This window comes from Dama dama, chromosome 5 (assembly GCF_033118175.1).
Source record: "Dama dama isolate Ldn47 chromosome 5, ASM3311817v1, whole genome shotgun sequence".
Classification (NCBI taxonomy): domain Eukaryota; kingdom Metazoa; phylum Chordata; class Mammalia; order Artiodactyla; family Cervidae; genus Dama; species Dama dama.
In genome coordinates, this window is record NC_083685.1 from 22,190,999 (window position 1) to 22,217,806 (window position 26,808).

Below are 26,808 nucleotides of genomic sequence, written 5' to 3' on the forward strand. Positions count from 1 at the left end.
TTCTCCTTTAAGTGATATTTTTTTCCCTCCATGTGAAAATTGAAGCTCTTGGCTTGGCAAACCTAGCAACCAGCTTAGTGACCACAAGGATGTGATATTTGAGAGGAAATGAATGGAGTGATAATGTGATGGGCCAATGATTTGTTAATATTAATGGTATCTATTAACAACCCTGGGAGGAAGCCAAAGAAAGGCTCAAAGGAACACAGAGAGATTTAGTCTCTTAAGCATTAAGCCAAGGCACTCTTAATTGATGGACATGCACTCAGCACATATTTGTTTAGTTTCTTCTGCTAGATCCTGGATATGCAGCCATAAATTAGGTGGCGAAGTCTCTGCTCTCATGAGCTTGAATTTTAATAGAGAGACTTGATAGAAAATAAGTCAAAAAGTAAAAACACAAAGGCTAATTTCAGATGGTGAGAGTGACCTTGAAGAAATATAACAGGATAGAGTGAATAGTGACTGGATATATTTGTCAGACTCTAGCTGAGAAAACAGAAGCCACACTAGTTATTTCCACAGAGGGAATTTAATCAAGGGAATCAGTTAGTCATGTGATGGAAGATCTGTGAAATGAAGTCGGGCGTGGTAAATACCTTCTGGGAATGGTAAAGTAATCCAGAAATTAATTAACAGCAGGAAGCTGTTACCAATTGGACTGAAGGGACAAAGTGGGGAAATTGGATTATCAGAACCCAGAAGCTGAAACCATCTAGTAAGTATTAGAACTACTGCCTAAGAGAGCTATATTCATGGTGGGAGTTCTTATGGGCTGGACAGTCTCTGCCAGTAAATACTGGGAGATAAGGGGGAGAAATATCTCCTATGCTCCATCTTCTACCAGAGCATCCCATTGAGTGATGGTATCCAGAAGCCAGGGAGCAAAGGAGCTTGGGAAATGTAGTTCCCTATGATGCAGAGAAGAGCAGAGCTAGGGCTGGAGTGCCTGATCTGAGAAACTGTTCCTGAGTTGAGAAATCCTGATGGGAGGGAGCCTGCTCTACTCATAGGTGGGTGATGGACTTCCCCAGAAGGTGCAGAAGTTCACGGAGGAAGACACACAAACATCATGGAGTTAGACCGGAAAACATGAGTATAAAGGATCTCCTACTTCTTTCCTCTGCCTCAGAAACAACATTCACTGCACTGTTCTGAACGGATATGAATGCTCCCAAAGGCTTCCTTGTAGCTCCTGGTCTCCATGACCATGGGGGCGGGGTACCCAGATGGTGGCAGTAAATTACCACCTATTCGTCAGGACTGCCCTTTGACAGATCACTGAGCAGTTTCACTTGCTGATGGTTTTCAAAGATGTGGCCCATCTGGTCCACTGCAAAGAGAGCCTTTTATTTCTGGCTGTCCATGTAGTTTTGTGGGAATTAGAAGAGACTCAGCTGCAGAAATGTCACAGGCCTTGACCCTCAGGTGGGTTACCAGGAGCCACAGGACTGTTAATAAGCTTCCATGCAGGACTGGTGATGGTAGCAAAAAGGTTTGTGAGTCTGTGGGCTGCATTATCTTATGGCTATAGGTCCCTCCAGTCCTGACCAAGACACATGCCTAGGAGTATTTTTTTGTGTGCCAAGCACAGCAGTGATGTCCATCCATGCACTTTGGGTCACAGAGTCCCTACTGGGATTCCTAACACCGTGGGAGTTGCTTCATTCTGGATGTTGTTTGTTTGCACCTGAAGTTCTTTTTGGGACTTCCCTGGAGCCATCTGTGATTCTGAACATCCTTTAATCACAGAGCATCTGTCTGGAGCACCTTGTGCTCTTGAAGAACCTGGACTTGATTCTCTTTTTGGCTCATAAGGAAGGAGGGCAGTGATGGGAAGTGCTTCGCAGTTGGGCCAAACCAAGACTTTCTCGTTTTCTGCTCTCAGCACCCACCTCATTCAGTCGGGTGGTGAAAAGCCCTTTAGGAAATCAGCAGACTGAATAGGATCTCATTTCACATCCAGACCTCCGGCCACATGGTCTGCCTGCCAATGGGAAGAAGAATGGGGCCACTATACGATGTTAGGGGACTGAAGGGAGGCATGTTAGCTTCTCAGATCCTGGATGTTTTTCTAAGGACAAAGTCTCATGGCTCCATAAAATGCTCCTAAATTCGCATATCATATTTTGTTGCAATCTAGTTTGAGGACAAAAATGAGGATCTGGCAGCTGATGTTTATGGTTTTCCATAGATGCCTTCAGACAAAATTTATATTGCATTTTGCGTGAGTTATGGTGGGACAGGATTGTAAACTAACACTGCTATGTTGGATGAAATACAAGCTTTGGCCATAATAAAGAAGAGAGAAAGCACAGTTTCAAATTTCTTATAAATCAATTTTTAAGAGACAGAAAATATTGATATAAATGATAATGGAAAAAACTAATCCACAATGGAAACAGATCATATTAAAATTTGCATTTATTTTAATTTCCTTTTCCCTATCTGTAAATAAGCTGGAATTTAAACCTTGCCTTAGGCTTCCCATAGATTTTATGGGAAGGTAAAATTGGAGTCTCTTTCCAAATCTGGTCAGCTGTGTGCCCACCCATATCTACTGAAGGATATTGTCAGGCTATGGAAGACAGATTTCCCTCATTGCCAGCTGACTTATGGGCAAATTCACCAAGAATTTAACTTCCTAGTTTGGAGTGGGGAAATAAACCAACCAAAAAATAATTTAAATTTCATCTGGGATGGTCTTTCTGCATTGCTTGTCATTGTCAAAATACAAATTGCCCCTTGGTGGCGTCAACAGCTAAAACTTTCCTTTGGTTGAAGCTCATTTTTCAGAGTCATCTCTTCCTCCTCCATCTTTGATCTGAATCCCACTCAATCTATAGGATGCATTCTGGAGGAAATCTAGGTCTGGGCAAATGCATCATATACATATTTATGTATGTCTGTATGTTGTGTACATACAATATTTACTACTTAAAATATATTTTAAACAGATTTGGGATCATGTAAATCAAGATTTGATGATTGCTTTTTAGAGAAGGAAATGGCAACCCACTCCAATATTCTTGCCTGGACAATCCCATGGACGGAGGAGCCTGGTGGGCTACAGTCCACGGGGTTGCAAAGAGTCGGATACGACTGAGAGATTTCACGTTTCACTGAAGATGTAAGCATTTTCTGACGACACTACGTATTTGTTGAGGCCGTGGTTTTGGTGATCTCTTAACATCTCACGTAGAGTCAGACTTTCATCATTTATATGATCACTGCCCTCATGATGAGCTGTTAGGTTGTTCCTGATGTTGCAGCTATAAATCATACTTGTGATGATGCTTGCACTTGAATCTCCTTGATCTCTTATTTCCTTCACGTGAATTCCTAGGTAGAAAATTACTGGGATGGTCATTTTGAAGGGTCTGAATGTTCACTTATTTTTTGGGGCTATGCCACGAAGTTTGTGGGATCTTAGTTCCCCAACTAGGGGTTAAACTTGTGCACCTTGCATTGGAAGCATGGAGTCTTAGCCACTGGACCAGTAGCAAAGTCCTATTCACTTTTATAATTGCATTGTGTAGGTTAGCCATGCTTTTCTCCGAAATCTGACCACTCTTTGGGGGCAGAAACCACATCCGTCTTGCCCCTGTGACTTCCATATAAGGGCTGGGAACATAGTAAGTGAGTAGTAAATATATTTAGATAGGTAATTGGAGAAATGAATAAAAAATAACTCTTCTCCTCTAGTAATTAATCTGAGCCAGGACTGGCCATATTGATGACACTTGAGAACTTACTTTCTTCTTTCTTTCTTCTCCTTTTATACCCCCACAACTTTACTGAGATATCATTGATCTATACAAAGTATATTTAAGGTGTACAATTTGATGTTTTGATATATGTAAACCTTGTGAAGTGATCACCATAATCAAACTAATTAACATATCTATTACCTCTACCTGATTATCATTCTCAGTGTTTGTGTGTATTGAAAAGATTTAATGTAAGATCCATTCTCTTAGCAAATTACAATGTACAATACAGGATTGTTAACTATATCACATTGCTGTGCATTAGCTCTCTAGAATGCATTTGTCTTGTTTAACTGAAACTTTGTACCCTTTAAGCCCCATCCTGTCTCATTCCTCTCTCTCCCCAGCCTCTGACAACCACCATCTTACTCTCTGCTTCTACAAATCTGACTATTTTAGATTCTGCATGTAAGTGAGATGGTGCAGAGAACTTGCCTTCTGAACACCTTCTTGGAAAAAGGATGCGTCAGCTCTGACATGATTGTGTCTGCTTCACAATCTCCTAATTGCAATTTTATCATCCTGTAGGAAAGGAGAGCTCACCAAGGACAGCCCTGAAAAGGCCCCAAATTATTTCAGTCAGTAGAAAGCTGTATTTTGCAGAATTTGTAACGGCTACAGAAAAAAATGTTACCAGGACTTGGAGTCAATGGAGTATTTATTTGCTTTTTATCCTCTGATGATGCTGCATTTTAAACACTGCTGCCTGCTTTATTTCTTCTTGCTCTGGTTGGAAGCTGGGCTCCAGGGGCAGAGGTTTGTTTCAGGGCAAGAAAGAATCTTTGTCTGTTTGTGGCTTAATTTGCTGACCCTGGTTCCTGGTGGGCTGTCTTCACTTTGAAAAATCTTCTTGGGTCTTTGCTTTCTGTGTTTCACCATTTGAAAGAAACACACACACACACACATATACATATATGCATGCACGTGTATACATGTTTATGTATATTTATATGTATTTTAATTAACAAGGTAACACACAGTTATTGTGATAAATTTTAAGAAAGTAGAAACATTAGTGATAAAATTAAAAAATCCTTTTTGGATTCTGTAGATACCATACATAATTATATGTACATGTACATATGTACCTAAAAAATCATGCAAATAGAATCCTAAAAAGTTACCCAAATAGGATCATATGAGTTATGATTATAACTCTTTATGTTTAATGACATATTGTGACTTTTTTTTTCAAATATACTGATACAGTTGTGCTTCATTTTTCTTTTTTTAAATTTAACTTTATTATTATTATTTTTTTGACTACATGTGGGACCAGGGATCAAACCTGTGCCCCCTGCATTGGGAGCATGGAATCTTAACTGCTGGACCACCAGGGAAGTCCCACTGGGCTTCATTTTTCTTACAGCTGCCTGTTATCCCACTGTAAAAGTGTATAGTTTATCCAGTCTCCTCTTAATAAACCTTTGGAATGGTTTAAACTGATAAATAATAATAATGGTAGCTGGTAAAGGTTGAGCATGTTTGTGAGTCAGCACTGTTCTAAGCTCTTCATATTTATTAACTCATTAATCCTTATGATATTTATATTTATATTCTACTTTATATGAAGACATTTGAGGCACAGAGAGGTTAAGTAATTTGCCCTAAGTTGCTCAGTGAAGAAGTGACAGAGTTGGGATTTAGATCCAGCCTTCTCACCCTAGCACATATGTTCCTAGAAGTAGGAACGCTGAACCATAGCTTCACCCTCATTTCACAAAGAATCAGGAGACGTCTCAATGTCCCTGCACACATCCCATCTGGGAGTGACAGGAAGAAGTGTAACTATCAAATAAAAGCACCAACACCTCATAGACAACAGTCGGATGCCTGGTTGTGTGGTGGGCTGGGTAGGTGTGCAGCCTACTCTCTGTGGGGTGATTACAACAGAGTTGACCATGATCCTCAGAGTTTGGAGATTTACAAGAACAAGAGGGTGTGATGTTTTCCCTCTGGGGGTATAATTCAGCCACAGGGCGATTGGGTTAGTGGTACCTGGGGGCTCCTTCCCACTCTGCCTTTGTTATTTTGGAAGATCCTTAGAGCACACTTTATGTAATGCAAGGACTTCCACAGTGATGAGATCCAGGAGACGGATGGGCGTGGCCACTGGGCAGTGTGCTGGGGGTGGGTGGGTGGAGCTTGCACTGTCTTAAATCCGGACTCTCTTCTCAATCTTCCTTTCTTTCCTTTCTCGTGCAGTGATGGAGAGCCGAACCATCGTGGACAGCTTGCAGAGGTTCTCCTCGCTCCCCGCTTACCTTCCCACGAGCTTCCACATCTCTGACGCAGAGGAGTCCTTCTTCCTTAAAGAGGCCAACCAGGACATCACGCGGAACTCCAGTCTGCAGACCCGGGTGGAGTCCTTCTTTATCTACCGAGCCAGGAGGCCCCCAGTCGTCAATGCCAGCTATGGTCCATTTTCAGTGGAGAAGACGGTCCCCCGGGAGCTCATGCTGACTTCTATACCCTTTGGCCACGTGGGCCAGTTTCCCTTTAATTGGAAGGTGAAAGCCCACATCCTCGATAGCTCCATTTACTCCAACAGACCCAAAGTACAGACCTTGTTTTACATCACGGGGATGGGCTGGGCTGATGGTGACCCTGCGGAACAACTACCCTGTGTCAAGATGTTTGCTTTCCCCGAGGCCAGGGAGGTGGCGGCCAGCTGCCGGCTGCAAGGGACCCCGGGACTGTGTGTGGCCGAGCTGGAGCTGCTGCCCGAGTGGTTCAGCTCCGGGCTGGACCTGGAGCCTGAGGAGGAGATCCCGGCGCTGCTCGGCGGCACGGCCATGGAGCTCTTCTTCGCGCTCTACCCGGCCGACCCGGCTGGCCAGTGTCCCCTGGAAGAGGACGGCAAGTGGGAGAATAACATCCACTCGGGCCAGGATAGTCCCCCGCCGGCACCCCCCGCCCGGGAGAGGATCGGCAGTGTAGTGGTCTACCCGACCCAAGACGATCTGCGGTGGTCCATGCTGAACCTGGATGAGAACGTCGTCCTCTCTGTGCCGCTGAACCTCATCCGGGAAGGGGACACGGCCACCTTTTTGGTCTCCCTGACTAGTGGCTCTGTGGCAGACCACTTCACTCTTAGGTAAGAGGCTTTGCAGGGTTGGATTGGGCTGGAAATCCACTCTTGATCCTCAGTGAATCGTTATTCCGTCAAGTGGTTGTTGATTTTAAGTTTCCTCCACCACAGTGAGGAAACTTACAAACAAGACCAGTGCAAGCCAGCAGACTAGACAGCCTCAAGCAGAGTGTTTGGGGATGGGCTCTGGGCCTCTCTGTTTTCTAAGCTCTCCATAAGTAATTCTGATATGAGGCCAGGATTAAAATATTTGCTTGGAAGGCAGTGATTCAGGCTGTGAGGGCCAAGTGTGTCCCTTTCAGGCTCTCACCTGATATTCTGAACCTCTCCCTACCCCCTTGATGTGCCAGGTAGAATCCCAGAATGCCCAGAAGTGAACACCTTGTAAATGAATTTCTAAATCCACAAAGGAGTTTTCTGAGACAATATCTCCTACCTCTCAGGTTTTTTTTTTTTTTAATTATTTATTTGGCTGTGCCGGGTCTTAATTGGGACATGCAAACCCTTAGTTGCAGCATGTGAAATCTAGTTCCCTGACCAGGGATCGAACCTGGGCCTCCTGCATTGGGAGCATGGAGTCTTAGTCATTGGACCACCGGAGAAGTCCCATCCTTCCTCTTAGTTTTTAATCAGTAAAGAATCCTTTGTCAAAGCAAAGCAGCTGTCTATATCTGTATGATGAAGACTTGATTTTAGGATTGCAGAAAGTGGGGGAACTTCTCTGTGCTAAAGGTACAAATCTGTCTAGCTTATTTTGCTCACAAAGGTCCCTGGGTAGCAGTAGAATGCATGGCTCTGCTACACACCGGCTGTGTGCCCTGGGGCAAGTCACCCAACCTCTCTGGGCTTCAGCTTCCTCATGGGTGAGATGGCAATAATGATGGGATCTACTTCCTGGGGTGGTTGTGAGGATTACACAAGTTAATCAAGTTCTTAGAACAGTGCCTGGTGCATGGAGAGTCTTCACTGAATGTTAGGCTGTGGTTGTTTCCTCACCCCCAGATGCTGAGCTGGTAGACATCAAAACTGCAGTGTGGGTGGGGCTTTGTTTTGCTGGATGCAGGTGAGGAAAAATAAGAACTAATCATGAGTCCTGTGTGGTCCTTCTGATTCTGAGAGGCTGATGTCCCAAATCACACCTGTCTGAAGGTGTCATTGTTCAGAACCTGCCAAGAGGATCCCAATACTCTGGCAGATCCCAAATGGGTTTAGTAGCCTGCAGGATGTAGGGTTCTTGTTTGGAGCCCCTTGAGTTAGTCTTGGTGGTAAAAATTGATTCAGAACTGGGTGTGGACCCAGTCCTGTGCTGGTCACTCCAGTGATGGTGCTGGTCTGGTGTAAAACACAGCTCTTGCTCTGCAGAGATTCTTTCAATGCCAGGCAGTGCCAGCTGCTCACTATAGACCAAGAATGGCATAGGGATGCCTTCTGCTCTCCTGCCACTCACTCTCCCAAGGCAGACATGATCAATCAACTGCAGCACCTAGTATTCCCTCTGCCATGGCAGACATTACTAATATACTGCCACACTGAGCCCAGGACTCCAGGCAGCCCCTACCAATTCATGTGAGGGAGAGGGTATGACATTTCAGACTCAGCTTATTTGCCATCTTGGGTGTAGAGGGAATGTTATTAGTGAGAATTTCAAGGAAAGGGAGAGCAGATGCCCTGGTGGTTGGTAAAGTCCGGGAACCTGGCTGAGAAAGGCATTTCAGGCCAGCAGAATGGCGCACACAGTACTAGATAGCTTTCACTGAGAACTTAGAATGCTCCAGACCACATTCTAAGTGGTTTATATTCCTTCACTCACTGAATTTGACAACAAACAACTCAAGTAGGCAAGTATCATCATCCCCATTTTTCTGAGGCACAGAGAGGTTAAGTAACTTGCCCAAGCTCACACAGCTAGGGAGTGGTGGGTGTGAACCTACTGGTGGGCAAGCTCTAGAGCCTGTGCCCTTCACCCCCACAGTCAACTGCCTTTTGAAGATAGGAGGGGGCAACTGCCGCACCTCCCAGACTGTGCATGGCTCAGTCATGCCAGAGCTGAGGGTCAATTTAGGGAGAGAGAGACTGCTGAGACTGGAAGGAGATCCAGAATGTAGAGGCCCCTGAAGTGGCATTTTGGTTCTAAGTAGAAACGCCTCAAGTTTTTGTTGCTCACAGAAGTTAATTTTAGAGCTGAAATGAACTCTAATGTGCTGACTTTGACCTGAAAGGTCAAATCATGAACTGTCAGCCTCCAGGAAATATTAATACTATCCAGGGGCCTTTAGTTGTGGGGCCTTGAGACTGTCCCAAAGGAGAAGCACTTAGCTTAGAGTTTGCAAACTGATGGTCATAGCAAGTCTAACCCAGAGATGTGGGCTTTTTTTTTTTTTTTAATCTCATATGGCATTCCTTAAAATATATAAAAGAGTTGACAACCTCTGACAATAGGGAGATCTCACATTTCATTTTCTTGGAAGGTTTTGAAGATTTGGTGACTTGGCTACAGTTGGCTGTCGTTAGGGAGTGGCTTCCCGCTTTAGATGGATCATGCATTGCCTGGCTCACTCCAGTCCCCACCATGCCCGGCCCATTGCACTCACTTATCTGGTTCTTGTGAGCATTTTGAAACTCCTGATATAATATTGGAAAAAGGGGAAAGCAGTGCTTAGAAGAGGGGCTAAATTCTAACCTCTGAAGGCAGACATCACTGACTAATTCACTGTGGGTGTCAGGGAGACAGAAGTGGTCAGTGAGTGCATCATAGGAAATGAAACATCAGGGACTTCCCTGGTGGTCTGGTGGCTAAGACTCCACGCTCCCAGTGCAGGGGGCCCAGGTTCCATCCCTGGTCAGGGAACTAGATCCCGCATGCCACAACTGAGGCTCCCTCATGCTGAAACTAAGACCTGGCACAGCCAACTAAATAAATGTTTTAAAAAAGGAAGTGAAACATGCCTCCATCATAACTGGTATTATTTAGTGAATTAGTTGCTTCATGTAAAACAGTTAGAAGAGTGCCTGGTACACTGTAGGTGTTCAGTAAGTGTTAATAGATACAATTATTTATATATTATAATTGATGCTATTATGTTTAATTGATATGATTGATGCTTTTAAATAATTATGTGTACTGTGCCAGGCTCAAGTTGTGTCTATCACAGGCAGCATACAAAGTATTCGTGTCCATCTTATGAATGTGGAAACTGAGACTCAGAGAGGTTAAGCGTTACCTATCTGAAGCCGTGCAGTGGGGAAGTGGTGGGTTTGGCATGTGGGTCTGCAGGCAGGAGTTGAAAACACTCTTGGGTGGTTCTGCTTGTCCAGGTGGAGACTGAGCTTTACCTTTCAGATCTTTCTGGGTCACCATCTAGAGTTTCTTGTCTTCATGCTTTCCTAGATATGACTACTGTTTCTTTTTGTTTGTTTGCTTGCAGAAGCTTTATTCACTTATAAATTATATAGTGAACTTAATTTTAAAAACCAGTATATCAATATCAATTGCATTCTTATACAAAGATAAAATTCTAATTTCTTTATTGAAGTATAGTTAATTTACAATGTTTTGTTAATTTTAGGTGTATAGAAAAATGATTCAGTTATACATACATACCTAAATACGTAATGGGGCTTCCCAGGTGGTGCCGGTGATAAAGAACCTGCCTGCCAATGCAGGAGTCTAAGAGTTGAGGGTTCTATCCCTGTGTCGGGAAGATCCCCTGGAGAAGGGAATGGCAACCTGCTCCGGTACTCTTGCCTGGAGAATCCCATGGACAGAGGACCCTGGCGGGCTACAGTCCATGGGGTTGCAAAGAGTCGGATAGGACTAAAGCGACTTGGCGCACATGCACACACATACATACATATATATGTACATGTTCTTTTTCAGATTCTTTTCCATTATAGGTTATTACAGGGTAATGAATACAGATGACTTATTTCTTTTTTAAAAATAACATTTATTTATGGCTACGCTGGATCTTCCTTGCTGCAGATGGGCTTTCTCTAGTCACGGCGAAAGGGTGCTACTCTTCATTGTGGTGTGCAGACTTCTCATGGCAGTGGCTTCTCTTGTAGAGTACAGGCTGTAGGCCCGGGAGCTCTGTAGTTGTGGCTTGCAGGCTCTAGAGCGTGGGCTCAGTAGTTTTTGGCACAGAGGCTTAGTTGTTCTGAAGCACATGGAATCCTCCCAGACCAGGAATTGAACCCTTGTGCCCCGCATTGGTAGGTGGATTTTCTTCCACTGTACCACCAGGGAAGTCCGACTATTATTTCTTATGCTGAACTTTATGGCCAGAGAAGAGTGAAGTGAAGAGTGAAGAGAAGAGTGAAAGTGAAGGTCACTCAGTAGTGTCTGATTCTTTGTGACCTCCATGGACTATACAGTCCATGGAATTCTCCAGGCCAGAATACTGGAGTGGGTAGCCATTCCCTTCTCCAGGGGATCTTCTTAACCCAGGGATCAAACCCAGGTCTCCTGCACTGCAGGTGGATTCTTTACCAGCTGAGCCTCCAGGGAAGCCCCAGAGAAGAATGCACTAAAATTGTGGAAATAAATGAAGAGCACCTAGATGAGAACAGAGGTTATTTATTCAGAGCTTGCTTTGGCAAGGGAGTCAGTCACCATCACTGACATTTGGCAGAGACCCAAGGGCAGTCAAGGAAGTAGGAAAGTTCTGCTCCGATTGTCAGTGTGGGGAAGCTGGGGGGGGGGGGGTGCTCCCAAGCAGTGAGCATCTTATGTGACTGGTCTGGGAAGCATATCTGGCTTTTTCTGGCTGACCTTGAATTGGAAGCAGAGGCTGTCAAAACGGAAGCTGGCAGTCATGGACCAACTTCAGATCTTTCTGGGCTGACTGTTGCTGAGGCTGTGGTTTGGCATTTTGGCTTGGTTGCTGCAAGGTTGTGGGTCAGACTTTTCTTGTCATAGATGGTCTGGCTATTGTCTTTTTATATATTCAGACTCTTAAAAATACAACACTGGTTTCAGGCTGTAGGGGATGTGTTATTTCCCAACATAACTGATTGTTTGTTTTAATCATGTCTTTTATGAATGAAATGTGACATATTTCATTCTGGCTCAGATGAAACCCCAGATCAAGTGTGAATGCGCACAGGATTCACTGAGATAATTTTAGAATTGAAGATGTATGGACGGGGGACAGATCTGTTCAATTTTCATGTGTTACATTGCTGTTTCTGACTGCATATTGTATTGGGGCCAGTCTGAACAAAAGTTGGATTGGTTGTTCTCTAACACAGATAGACTCTGTTAAATGCTAATATCTAAAACTAACCATATGTTGAAAAGCCTTTTATTTATTTGTTATTTCAAATTTAAATTTGCAGAGTTTTCTGTCTTTCTTTTTTTAAATATTTATTTATTTGGCTGCATTGGGTCTTAGTTGGGGCACACTGGCTCTTCGTTGCAGTTCCCCGGGGCGCTCAGTGGTTGTGGCACATGGGCTTAGTTGCCCCACGGCATGTGGGATCTTAGTACCTTGACCAGGAATCTAACTGGTGTCCCCTGCATTGGAAGGTGGATTCTCAATAACTGGACCACAAGGGAAGTCCCCAATACCCTTTTAGCAAAGGGTTAAAAAGTGGGGTTTGGAGTGGTTGGGGACTGCTAGGCTGGATCCAGGGTAAGTCTTTCAAACCAAGAAAGGCTGACATATTATGAAAGTTTTCCCACTCCATCTGTAATGTCTCCAAGGCCAAGAGTGATCCTGAGAAACTTTATCCCTGATTTATGAAAATAGCTCTTTCTTGGCTTACACAGAGAAACCTCCCAGGCTGACCTCTCATCCTGTTAGGCAGTGGAGCCCAGTGGTTAAGACTGTAGACTTCAGGGCCAGACAGCCTAGGTACCAGGTGCCAGTTGGGTGAACTTAGGCAGGTTACTTAACTTCTCTGTGTCACAATTTCCCCATTTGTAAATGGGGGCTGTTTATGCAGGTCAGGAAGCAACAGTTAGAACTGGACATGGACCAACAGATTGGTTCCAAATAGGAAAAAGAGTACGTTGAGGCTGTATATTGTCACCCCGCTTATTTAACTTATATGCAGAGTACATCATGAGAAACGCTGGGCTGGAGGAAGCACAAGCTGGAATCAAGATTGCTGGGAGAAATACCAATAATCTTACATATACAGATGACACCACCCTTATGGCAGAAAGTGTAGAGGAACTAAAAAGCCTCTTGATGAAAGTGAAAGAGGAGAGTGAAAAGGTTGGCTTAAACCTCAACATTCAGAAGACTAAGATCATGGCATCTGTTTCCATCAGTTCAAGGGAAATAGGTGGGGAGACAGTGGAAACAGTGTCAGACTTTTTTTTTTTTGGGCTCCAAAATCACTGCAGATGGTGACTGCAGCCATGAAATTAAAAGACGCTTGCTCCTTGGAAGGAAAGTTATGACCAACCTAGATAGCATATTAAAAAGCAGAGACATTACTTTGCCAACAAAGGTCTGTCTAGTCAAGGCTATGGTTTTTCCAGTGGTCATGTATGGATGTGAGAGTTGGACTGTGAGGAAAGCTAAGTGCTGAAAAATTGATGCTTTTGAACTATGGTGTTGGAGAAGACTCTTGAGAGTCCGTTGGACTGCAAGGAGATCCAACCAGTCCATCCTAAAGGAGATCAGTCCTGGGTGTTCATTGGAAGGACTGATGCTGAAGCTGAAACTCCAGTACTTTGGCCACCTCATGCGAAGAGTTGACTCATTGGAAAAGACCCTGTTGCTGGGAGGGATTGGGGGCAGGAGAAGAAGGGGATGACAGAGGATGAGATGGCTGGATGGCATCATCGACTCGATGGGCATGAGTTGAGTAAACTCCGAGAGTTAGTGATAGACAGGGAGGCCTGGCATGCTGCGATTCATGGGGTCGCAGAGTCAGACAGGACTGAGAGACTGAACTGAACTGAACTGAACTGATACTTTAAGTGGCTATTTATGAAGTGTCAGCTTTGCTCAGCCAGATTCTTCCCTTTCATTTGTTGCCACCGCATGCTTCTGGTTGCTCAGGCCAAACGTCTAATCACCAGATTGACTTTTGCCATTCTCTGATACATACCCCTCCATTTGAACTGTCTGCAAATCTTGAGTTTTCTCTAGAAATGATGAGCTCCCAAACAGTAGAGGCATTCAACAAGAGAGGCTGTCTACTGGGAGGGGCACTTCTGGGCAGGTTGACGGGCTCTTCTGCAGTTCTTCTGGGTCATCCACACTTAATGTGTCTGGTAGGATTTTCCTATATAGTATCCAGAATTGAACTCCCTCCATTTCAAGCCAGAGTCCTCTCTTGGCCTCCTGACAGGTCTCCCAGCCTCCACCTTTGCCCCCTGCTGTCTTGAGCAAAAGCCAAAGTTCTCATATGGGCCCATAGGCCTGACATGATCTGACTTCCTCCTGTGGCCCCTGCCCTGCTCTGATTTTTTGGACATACTTTATCGTTTATATTAATGACATAATCTATCATCATTTATGGCTCACTTCTTCCTGCTGGAATGTGAGGTCTCTGAGGACGGGGACTTTTGTTCTTTGATGTGCACTAAGGACCCAGAGTACTGTCTGCCCACAGAATAAGTGCTCAAGAAATGTGTTTTGGGTGAATGAATGAGTGATTTTGGAAATGTTGTGAAGCACTGTTCCTGGATGAAGGGTGTGAATTGTCAAGACTGTAGGAATTCATGGAATAAATAAGTAGGAATTTTATAAATACTGAAGGTTGGGACATTTGGAGATCTACTTCTGGCAGAAGTTTTGTCTTGGCTACAGTGTGAGAATGGATTAATCATTTCTTCTTTTTTTTTTAAAAAAATGTTTGTATTTATTTATTTGGTTGTGCTGGGTCTTAGTTGCAGTACCTGGGATCTTTAGTTGCGGCACATGGGACTTCCCCTGGTGGTCAAGAGTGGCCAAGACTCTGCTCTCCCAGTGCAGGGGGTCCAGGTTCGATCCCTGGTCAGGGAACTAGATCCCACATGCCACAACTAAAAAATCCTCATGACGCAACTAAGGATTCATCATTTCTAATCAAACTGTAGGCAGTGCCAGTGTAGTCTAAACTTTGGTAATTCACACACCCCCCTTAGGATTTTTTTTTCGTCATGTCAGATGCTGCCACATCCTACCATTGTAAGTTAAGTCATATCCACGTGCCTTCTTTGTACAATTTTTATTTGCTCTTTTTCTTTAAATGAAATCACTTAAAACTTACATAAACACGTTTAAAAGGATACCTTACATCAGCCACCATAAATAGAAATCGGTATTACTTGTTTACATGAAAGGGTATTATAAAGATAAGTTATAACAATAACAACAGCAAAGAACACAACACTGCTAAGTGCTAAGTAGGTGTCATAACCTGTGGAAGCAACCTGAGGTCGGATTTCTGCTTGAAAGCAGGTTTAGCTTGTGCTGCAGAAAGGTGATGGCCACGGAAACTTTCTCCCGTACATTGTCACAGATTCTGGAGAGGGTGACTCTCCCTCTGTGACTTCTTGCTGTTTGAGCCATGTCTGTGTGACATCAGGACCACCTGCAGACCCAGGACCAGGCTTTGGGAAAACTGGCTGCTGAAGACTTTCTCATCCATGGGATCAAGGAAACACCAGGAAGCTTCACCTCCTGGTCAGCCTCTGTCTCCCCCATGGAGGTCCTTTCTCTCTCCCATGGATATCACTTCCTGTCCACAGCACTTCCTCAGGGACTTCTTTTGTACCTGGTATTGCTAATATATGTTCCAGGTTGAGAATGTCAATTACCTCAAAGCCTTCTAGATTCCCTGACTGCAGAGACCATCTTCCTTCATTTCACCACTGGGCAGAAGAGGCGATCAGAAGTGTCGGAGGTAGAAAATGTAGTTGATGACTATGGGGTGGGTGAGCCTGCAGGCTGAAATCTAGCTGTCATTGATGGAGCAAATATTTTGTGATCACCTATTGTCGTCCACCTTTAGTTTGCTTTTCTTTTTTACTTTTGAAAAAAACCACACATGCTCCCATCTCTCAAGCTCGTATTTTCCAAGGAGGAAGGCAGTAACCAAGCAAATAAACTAAATTATACACAATTAAAACCAAAGCTAAGGGCCACAAAGGAAACAAACAGAATGCAGTATATTCAAACTTCATTTCATTTATTTTAAGTTTTAAAAAGCTTTTTGTCTTGGGATGATTTTAGATTTATAGGAAAATTGCAGAAAACGGAGATTTTCCCTAATGCAAATATTTTTCACATAGCCACAGTGTGAATATCAAAACCAGAAAATTAGCATGGCTGTAATATTGTTAACTAACCTACAGACATTATGAAAAAGTGCCTGCTGTTCTGTAGCATCCTTTTTTGGCTCTGGGATCCCACATTGCCCAGAGTTGTTATAGCTCCTTAGTCTGATGAATTCTGACCTTTGGTCTTTTTTTTTTTGGCTTTTTCTCTCTTTCATGACCTTCATGTTTTTGATGAATACTGACCAGTTATTTTTGACAATGTTCCTCAATTTGGGTTTTTCTCGTATCTTCTCATGATTAGATTGAGGATGTGTGTATTTGGTAGGAATCTCAGTGAAGTGCTTGTCCTTCTCTCTGTTGTATGGGAGGCATGTAATGTTGACATGTCTCATTACCACTGATATTTACCTAGGTTACCTTCTTAAAGTGATATCTTTTCACTTCCTCCACTACAAGTATGATTTTCCCTTTTGTAATTAGTAATAATAACATCTGGGAAGATAATTAGTGACTGTCAACATCTTTCATGTACTTTTTGCCCATGAATTTTAGCATCTGTCAATGATTCTTGCCTAAAATGCAGTAATTTTTAAATAAATGAATCAGAAATGAATATTACAGGAGAATCTTGGCTCTTCTTGATCACTGCTTATTTGTATATTAAGAAGTGAGCCAGAAGCAATTAGTCATCATAGAAGCCACTACACTTTTTCTGCTGAAATGAAAGAAGATGCTCTATGCACTTAGGGGGTCCAAAGGGTTTTGAGATGACTGCCATTCACACTTCCCACTGCTGGGGGCCCAGGTTCAATTCCTGGTTGGGGAACTAAAATCTCATTAGATGCATCGCATGACCAAAAAAGAGAAAGAAAAAGAAAATTAAAAAAAAATTAATCTTAGTGCTCACTTTCACACTTAAAACAATAGCAACATGGGAGGATTTCCCTGGTAGTCCAGTGGTTTAGACTCCGCTTTCCACTTCAGGGAATGTGGATTCAATCCCTGATCAGGGAATTAAGATCCCACATGCCTTGCAGCCAAAAAACCAAAACATAAAGCAGAAGCAATATTGTAACAAAAATTCAATAAAGACTTTAAAAATGGTCCACACTAAAAAAATCTTAAAGCTTAAAAAAAGCCAATAGCAACCTGTTTGGTGATATTACCTCAGGTGGTGCCCAAAATTCAGGCTTTATTAATTTTTTTCCCCAAAGGAAACTCAGATTCCCCTTGAGGACACTCTGCATAGACACAGATGCTCTGAATCCGGCAATGTCAAAGCGCAGATCAAGCCTAGATTTCAGCAGAACTTAGAAAGAAGGTAGGCAATTAGTTCCCAAACAAACCATAACCTGCCCAGAGTGTTTAACTAGTTCCAAAAGTCATCAGCTGCATTCAGTGAGTGTATTTCCATTATTAGTACATGGTGCTTAGCCCCATCTCTACCTGGCTTTCCACCCCAAGTTCACTGCAGTCAGGGAGCTCCCATGGAGGCTGGTAGAGAGCAAGTATAAATGTCACAGGCTTGAGGGGTCTAGCTACAGAGGTATTTTGTTTTTTTTTTTAGCTTTATTTTTATTTTTTATTAGTTGGAGGCTAATTACTTCACAACATTTCAGTGGGTTTTGTCATACATTGATATGAATCAGCCATAGAGTTACACATATTCCCCATCCCGATCCCCCCTCCCACCTCCCTCTCCACCCAATTCCTCTGGGTCTTCCCAGTGCACCAGGCCCGAGCACTTGTCTCATGCATCCCACCTGGGCTGGTGATCTGTTTCACCATAGATAATATACATGCTATTCTTTCGAAACATCCCACCCTCACCTTCTCCCACAGAGTTCAAAAGTCTGTTCTGTACTTCTGTGTCTCTTTTTCTGTTTTGCATATAGGGTTATTGTTACCATCTTTCTAAATTCCATATATATGTGTTAGTATGCTGTAATGTTCTTTATCTTTCTGGCTTACTTCACTCTGTATAATGGGCTCCAGTTTCATCCATCTCATTAGAACTGATTCAAATGAATTCTTTTTAATGGCTGAGTAATATTCCATGGTGTATATGTACCACAGCTTCCTTATCCATTCATCTGCTGATGGGCATCTAGGTTGCTTCCATGTCCTGGCTATTATAAACAGTGCTGCGATGAACATTAGGGTGCACGTGTCTCTTTCAGATCTGGTTTCCTCAGTGTGTATGTCCAGAAGTGGATTACTGGGTCAAATGGCAGTTCTATTTCCAGTTTTTAAAGAAATCTCCACACTGTTTTCCATAGTGGTTGTACTAGTTTGCATTCCCACCAACAGTGTAAGAGGGTTCCCTTTTCTCCACACCCTCTGCAGCATTTATTGCTTGTAGACTTTTGGATAGCAGCCATCCTGACTGGAGTATAATGGTACCTCATTGTGGTTTTGATTTGCATTTCTCTAATAATGAGTGATGTTGAGCATCTTCTCATGTGTTTGTTAGCCATCTGTATGTCTTCTCTGGAGAAATGTCTGTTTAGTTCTTTGGCCCATTTTTTGATTGGGTCATTTATTTTTCTGGAATTGAGCTGCAGGAGTTGCTTGTATATTTTTGAGATTAATCCTTTGTCTGTTTCTTCATTTGCTATTATTTTCTCCCAATCTGAGGGCTGTCTTTTCACCTTACTTATAGTTTCCTTTGTAGTGCAAAAGCTTTTAAGTTTCATTAGGTCCCATTTGTTTATTTTTGCTTTTATTTCCAATATTCTGGGAGGTGGGTCATAGAGGATCTTGCTGTGGGGTTTTTTTTTTTTTTTTTAATTGTAAGAAATATTCTTTAAATTCTATTTAGTTCAGTTCAGCTCAGTCGTGTCCGACTCTTTGTGACCCCATGAACCACAGCATGCCAGGCCTCCCTGTCCATCACCAACTCCTGGAGTTTACCCAAACTCGTGTCCATTGAGTCAGTGATGCCATCCAGCCATCTCCTCCTGCCCTCAATCTTTCCTAGCATCAGGGTCTTTTCAAATGAATCAGCTCTTCGCATCAGGTGGCCCAAGTATTGGAGTTTCAGCTTCAACATCAGTCCTTCCAATGAACACCAAGGACTGATCTCCTTTCAGATGGACTGGTTGGATCTCCTTACAGTCCAAGGGACTCTGAAGAGTTCTCCAACACCACAGTTCAAAAGCATCAATTCTTTGGTGCTCAGCTTTCTTTATAGTCCAACTCCCACATCCATACATGACCACTGGAAAAACCATAGCCTTGATTAGATGTACCTTTATTGACAAAGTAATGTCTCTGCTTTTTAATATACTGTCTAGGTTGGTCATAATTTTCCATCCAAGGAGTAAGCATCTTTTAATTTCATGGCTGCAATCAGCATCTGCAGTGATTTTGGAGCCCAAAAAAGTGAAGTCAGCCACTGTTTCCCCATCTACTTGCCGTGAGGTGATGGGACCAGATGCCATGATCTTAGTTTTCTGAATGTTGAGCTTACAATTTTTAAAAGTTTCACACATAGGATTTCATGTAATAACCCTTTTCCCCTCTAAATTGGCCCTCCCCCATCCCTCTCCCCACTGGTAACCACTAGTTTGTTCTCTGTATCTGTGAGTCTGTAGCCTTTTTTTGTTGTTATATTCATTAGTTTGTTGTATGTTTTAGATTCCACATTATAAGTGATATCATGTAATATGTGTCTTTCTCTCTTTGACTCATCTCACTTAGCATAATGCCCTGTGAATCCATCCATGTTGCGGCAAATGGCAAGGCTTTGTTCTTTTTTATGGCTGAATGATACTCCACTATGTATCTGCACCATGTCTTCTTTATCCAGTCACCTGTGGCTGGACACTTAGCTTGCTCCCATACTTTGGCAATCATAAATAATGCTGTTATGAACACTGGGCTGCGTGTGTCTTTTCAAAGTAGTGTTTTTGTTTTTTTCAGGTATTGTACCCAGGAGTGGAGTTGCTGGGTCACATTTTTAGTTTTATTTTTAGTTTTTTGAGAAAACCTCCATACTGTTTTCATGGTGGCTGCATCAGTTTACATTTCCAACAATAGTGTGTGAAGGTTCAAAAGGGGATTTTTTTAATTTATATTTTTCTGCTCACCACCAAAAACCTAGTTTCCATCCATTGTTAAATGATGATCCTCTCGACCCGTGTCCCCCTCCCTGCCCTCCTCCCCTCTGGCAACCACTACTCTGTTCTCTGTATCTATGTGTTTTCACTCATATGTGGCATATAAAAAAAACAATAAATGAACAAAGCAAACAAAACAAAAACCAACAAAAGGAGATTTTGACCTGTGTGGATTACTTTATCTTAGGTCACAAGTTTGGAGAAACTGGAGTGTACCTAGGTTAGGGTGGTGGCCAAAAAATTGATGTACACTTAGCTTGTGCCAAGCTACATTTGATGTTTTGTTGCTTTAACCTTGGCAGTCGTGTTAAGAGGTTGAGGTGGTTATTTTCAAAGCTGTCTTATAGACTAGGAAACCCAGACTGCCCTCTCCTCTCTGGAACAGACTCCTGCCTGTGGGCATAAGGAGTGTGGCAAGTGCCAGCAGTCTCGGCCGCTGCTCCCCTGTGCAGGTATTTGTGGTGGAGCTGCTTGTCTGCAGGTGGCTGGTGCATGACCTTGCATGGCCTTGGCACCCAGCCTCAAGACCTTTCTTCTTCCTGCTAAGGGTTGCCCTCTTCCTGGGAATTGTCTTGCCGATCGCAATACTCACAGGGTGTAGCTCCATCACATCCAGGAAAGTGTTGTGCATATCATTACCACTCTGGCAGCTGAAACTTCATTGGTTAATAGTTTCTGTATGTGTGTGCATGCATATGTATCTCCATCATCTGGTTTGGTCTGCCCAGTGGCAGGCATTGGGCAGAATCTGGAGACAAAACAACAAAAGAGAGAGATGGGGCAAGATATCTAGTCCCCCTCTTTGCCCTCTGGCTAGACTGTGGTTTGCTTATACCCCTTCATCTGTTGCTATAGCAATTGTTGGCAGTTCATCTCCTGTAATTCTGGATTTTATAAAGTAATCACTTTGCTTTCGTCCCTTTAGACTGGGGATGATAACAGTAGATACACAGGTCCACCTTGTTCCAAACATACTTATAGAATTTCTGACAATTGAGTATCAGTTTTCAAATTTAAATTCACTAAAGTGAAATAAATTTAAGAATTCCATCTCAATTGAACAAGGGTCCCCACTGTTGCCAGCACTGCAGTACATCACTGTCCCTAGGCATCCCTCTCTGCCCTGCCCACATGTCTGTGAATAGTCCCCTCCTGGGACCTGCTGGGCCCCTGCTGGGCACAGTGGAGAGTCAGCTGGTGGGGTTGTGATGAAGGAAGATCTCTGGATGCTACTTAACTACCTTTGAAGGTTTGCCTGACATGCTACCCTCAGTGAAAGTGAGAATCTGGTTGCCATGTTGTGAGGTCACTCTCCTCTTCAGACATTTAACTCTATGAAGGAGAGCTAGGAGTTTTCATGCCTGATAGTGTTGATGGGGCCTGAGCCAAATGGGGTTGGCCATCACCCTGGGGCTGTCCCATTTTTTATGTTACTGAGTATCAATACCTGTTTGTATCAGGCAGACATTGTGCTAAGTGCTTCCCATCCATCCACCTTATTTTTTCTTCCTTTCCTCACTGAGGACCTCCCCCACTTGTCACATGAAGAAGCTGAAGCTCAGGAAGTTAGGTGACTTCCTCAAGGAACAGGAAGCCATGAAGTCAGGACTTGAACCCAGGTCATTCCATTCTGAGAACCTGAGCCCCTTGTTGCTATACTCAGAGAGGCCACATCTTGAGATGACATGGCAGAAATATCAGTCAGAGGAGAATGGATAAATAATGGATAAATAAATAGCTAAATATTTCTATAGAGAAATACTCTGCAAGTATAGAAATGAATTCGTGCTATAATTGTTGAAAAAGTCTCTAAAATCTAAGGCTAAGGGGAAAATTTTTGCCAGCTCAGACTTACAGTGGGATACAGTTTTAAAAACATGCAATGTGTTTCTGTTTGTTGTATATAAATACATTCATATGTAGTCTGTGCATAAAATATGTGTGCGTGTGCGCGTTAGTCACTCAGTCGTGTCTGACTCTTTGCGACTCCATGAACTGTAGCCTGCCAGGCTCCTCTGTTCATGGGATTCTTCAGGCAAGAATACTGGAGAGGGTTGCCATTTCCTTCTCCAGAGGTGCGTAAAATAAGCATGAACATAATAAGCACCAGCATCAACAGAGGTGGGTTGAAGGCAGGCAGGGAACTTGTTTTATTTGTCAATCTGGTTGGTGGGAGTTACGGGTGTATTGTGTTCATTTTTCTTGTGTGGGCTTCCCTGGTGATGGTAAATAATCTGCTTGCAGTGCAGGAGACTTGGGTTTGATCCCTGAGTTGGGAAAATCCCCTGGAGAAGAGAATGGTAACCTACTCCAGTATTCTTGCCTGGAGAATCCCATGGCCAGAGGAGCATGGCGGGCTACAGTCCATAGGGTCACAAAGAGTCAGACAGGACTGAAGGACTAACACTAACTTATTATTCTTCGTACTCTTTTAGGTGTTGGAAATATTTCATAATTATGCTTTTGCTAATATTTTATATAAAAATTCAGACATATAACAACGCTGAAGGAAATTTATGGTAAGACTCTACATGCCAACCACTTAGATTCTGCCATTACTATTTTACTGTTTTTGCTTTATCATGTATTGGTCCATCTGTCAATCCCTCTATCCATCCATGAATTCATCTTATTATTTGATGTATTGAAGAGCAAACTGCAAATATTTATTCACATTCCTCTAAATAGTTAAGTGAGTGAATCATTGGCTAGAATTCAGTGTTCATGTGATTTTGACTGGGATTGCATTGCATCTTTAGGTTGATTTATGGGGAACTGCCATCTTAACAATATTGAACCTTTTGATACATGACCATGATATATTTCCCCATTTATTTACCGTCTTTAATTTTCTTCAGAAATACTTTATAATTTTTAGTGTACAGGTCTTGTACATCTTTGGTAACTTTATCTTTTAATATTTTATTTTTAATAGTATTATAAATGGAGTTGTTGATTTTATTTTCATTTTGACATTTTTTTTTATTGCTAGTCTGTACAGACACAATTGACTTTTATGTATTGAACTTGTATTCTGCAACCTTGCCAAATTCACTTATTTGTGTTTTTATCCTTAAAATATATCTCCTGTAGACAGCATATAATTGTGTCTTGTATTTTTATTTATTTTGATGATCTCAGCCTTTTAAATAGAGAGGCTATTCTGTTAATATTTAATGTGATAACTGATGTGGTTAGATCTGAGAATCATCATTTTATTATTTGTTTCTATTTGCTTCTCTTATTGTTCCTCTGTTTTTCTTTTTCTGTCTGTTTGGGGGATATTTGAATATTTTAATGAATTCTGGTTTGACTTTTCTATAGGGTAAACTCACTTGCATTATACTTTTAGCGATAACTTTAGGGATTGCAATATATACATAACTTTTCACAGTCTACTTTAAGTTCATGTATCATTTCCCACAAAATATAAGGGCTTCTCTGGTGGCTCAGTAAAGAATCTGCTTGTAGTGCTGGAGGTCTGGGTTCAATAACTGGGTCAGGAAGATCCCCTGGAGAAGAAAATGGCTACCCCCTCCAACATTCTTGCCTGAAGAATTCCGTGGAGAGAGGAGCCTGGCGAGCTACAGTTCATGGGATCACAAAGAGTTGGACATGACTGAGTGACTAACACACCACACACACACACACACACACACACCATTTCCCATAAAATATAGATAGATAGTAGGTTCATTTAACCACCTGTGCCCTTAAAAGCTAAAGTTATTTTAGACAATTACATAGAAATATGTTAAAAACTCTAGAAGACAATATTATAATTTTTGCCCTAAATAATTTTGTGTATTATAAAAAATTGAGGGAAAAGCAAAAAATAAAATAGCCTTTTGCACTTATCCAGATGTTTACTATGTCTGATGCTCTTCATTCCCTTCTGGGGGGTCTAAGTCTTTATTGGTTCTACTTCTATTCAGTATATAGAACTTCTCTTGCAAGTTTTTTGTAGTGCAAACCTTCCAGCAATGAACTCCTTTTATCAGAAAATGTCTGTATGTCATCCTCATTCTCAGAGAGTATTTTTGCTATTTATAGAATTCTGGGTTAGTAGATTTATTTTTTTCCTTCAGCACTTCAAAAGCATTTCACTCTTTTTTTGTCCTTCTTAGTTGGGAGTGAGAAGACAGCCATGCATGGCATTGTTCAGCTGTAGGGCATGTGTTGTTTTCCTTTTGCTTGTTGTGTCTGCCTTTCAGCTGACACAGTATGTTGAAGCTCAGCTGACACAGTATGTTGAAGCATGAGCTTCTCATGCTTGCCTTGTCTTGGGTTTGTTTTGTTCTTGAGTTTGTGCATTCGTGTCTTTCATCCACGTTGAGAACTTTTCAGCTTTAATTATTGAAATGATTTTTTCTTTCTCATTCTTTTACTCCTCTGCACATCAATTATGGGCTATAATTTAGATCACTTGCTATTGTCTAAACAGTTGCTTGAGGCTCTATTAATTTTTTTCCAGTCTTTACTGTCTTTATTCTTGTTCTTTTCACGTTGGGTAACGTCCCTTGACCTGTCTTCAAGTTCACTGAATGTTTCCTTTGTCTTTTCTATTTGGCTATCAAATTTATCTAGTGAAATGTTATTTTCAGATATTGTAATTGGATGTTTGAATGGAGAGGTGGAAAGGGCAGTTAGAAATGTGAGTCTGAAAATCAAAAATAGATGTCTCTTCTGGAGATGGAAATTTAAGTCTCTGGGCAGTCATATCCTAATAATTGAAGCCTTGGGGAAAATGAGATTTTCTCAGTAAAAATGCTGAGAAGAAAAGAGGGCTTGTGACTGAGTCCTGAAGGGCTCCAACATTTGATAAATAACAGAGGAGAATCTTCAGAAGAGCAGCCAGAGAAACAGCAGAAAAAATGTGAGAATGTGACATTACACAAGCCAAGAGAAGAGACAGGAAACAAGAGTCAATAGAGGTGAATGCTGCTGAGAAATCAGGCCAGGAAATGAAATTACCCTTTGCATTTTATATCTGGAAGTCATTGGTGACTTTAATAAGATGATTAATTGACTCCTAGGGATAAAAGCTAGATTGCAGGGACTTGGGGGTGTGATGCATATTAGTTAGCGATTCAAAGGGTATCTACATGTGGCAGAAACCTCAAAGAACACTGACCTCACCAAGACAGGAATAGATTCAGGGAAAGGCAAGAAATTCCACAGGTAGGTATCTGTCTGGTGAATCAAGGATATCAGAGCATCAAGGATAGTATGATTCCCTTGGCCTTTCCCTCATTATCACAGGATGATTGCTGCAGTGGTGGCCATCACATCTGCATTCTATGCAGAAGGAAGGAAGGGAAGAGAGAAGGGCAAAAAAATCATGTGCACCCGAGTCTACCCCACTTTAGGGATCTCTCCCAGAAGCATCAATCAACACCTTTTGACTAACGTTCAATGGCCAAACTGTTCTAATGCTCAAATCTGTCCATAGTGAGTAGGGAATTGTAGGTGTTTAACTGGACATACTGCCAGTCTCCTCACCTCAAATCAGAGTTTTCTTGATGAGGAAGAAATGGAAGATGGATACTGGGTTAGCAACTAGCAGCATCTGCCACCTATGATTTGATGAATGTAGGGGACCTGTGGTAACAGGAGAATTCTTTTCCCTAAAGCTAAAGGAGCCTGTATGTGTTTAAATGCTGAAACAAAGTTCAAAGTCCTGGTGGTTTGATTTCCCAGGGCCTGAAAGAACTTCCTATGTATCTTGTAGGTTTCTGAGACACAATTGGGTGTCCTTCTTACCTTTACCACTCATTTATTTGAATTTTTTTTTTCCTTTCTAAAAATATTTATTTATTTATTTATTTGGCTGTGGTGGGTCTTAGTTGTATCACGCAGGATCTCTAGTTGTGGCATGTGGGATCTAGTTCCCCGAGCAGGGATCAAACTTGGGGCCCTAGCTCCTCCCACTCCACCCCACACTGGGAGCGCAGAGTCTCAGCCACTAGACCACCAGGGAAGTTTCCTAAAACTCACTTTAGGGTGGCTGAGAATTTTATTTTAAAAAATAAGTAATTGTGTGCACAGTTTGTCTGATCCATGTGATTTGTTAATGTGAAGCTGGTTCAGTTTGCTCTTTCATCGTTTTGTAGTTGCCTGCCAATGACTTGGACAGTAAATAATTATAGAGAGATTCAAACGGGAGGTACTAAAGAGAGATGCAAACTGCACTCTTTGATCCTTTCATGCTGTTTGGTGGAGTATTATTTGGTGCCAACTTCATCGGATTCCCAATAAAAGTGTAGTGTACTGTTCATTTCTCTGTTGCTTCAGTAAAAAAATTAAAAGATAGTCTCTACTTCTGTTATGGTAAGACTGACTACCATTCGCTGTCATTTAGATACATTTCATAAAGCCAGGATGGAGAAAGATAATGAATTATGTAATGGTATGACCTATAATCCACAATTTTAAGGTTAAATGAATGTTTAATTGCATTTCTTCCTACCTGAGTGATCTAAATCCACAAAACTTTTTGCAGGAAGTTCACCAGCCACTCCTCCAAGTTCTTGGAGTATTTTATTCACACTTCTGATCAAGCCTTTATCCCAGAACATCGCAATTAACTGAATTTGTGTCAGT

The 26,808-nt window shown here is 42.2% G+C and overlaps 1 protein-coding gene across 1 annotated transcript in view; it reads left to right on the forward strand.

The window, feature by feature from the left end:
• The window catches only part of TMEM132B (transmembrane protein 132B), a 383,545-nt gene that overhangs the window by 146,653 nt on the left and 210,084 nt on the right, over positions 1–26,808 (forward strand). Inside the window, exon 2 of the mRNA XM_061142113.1 lies at positions 5,976–6,867. Coding sequence (XP_060998096.1) covers positions 5,976–6,867 — 892 coding nt within the window. The remainder of the gene's footprint in view (positions 1–5,975; positions 6,868–26,808) is intronic.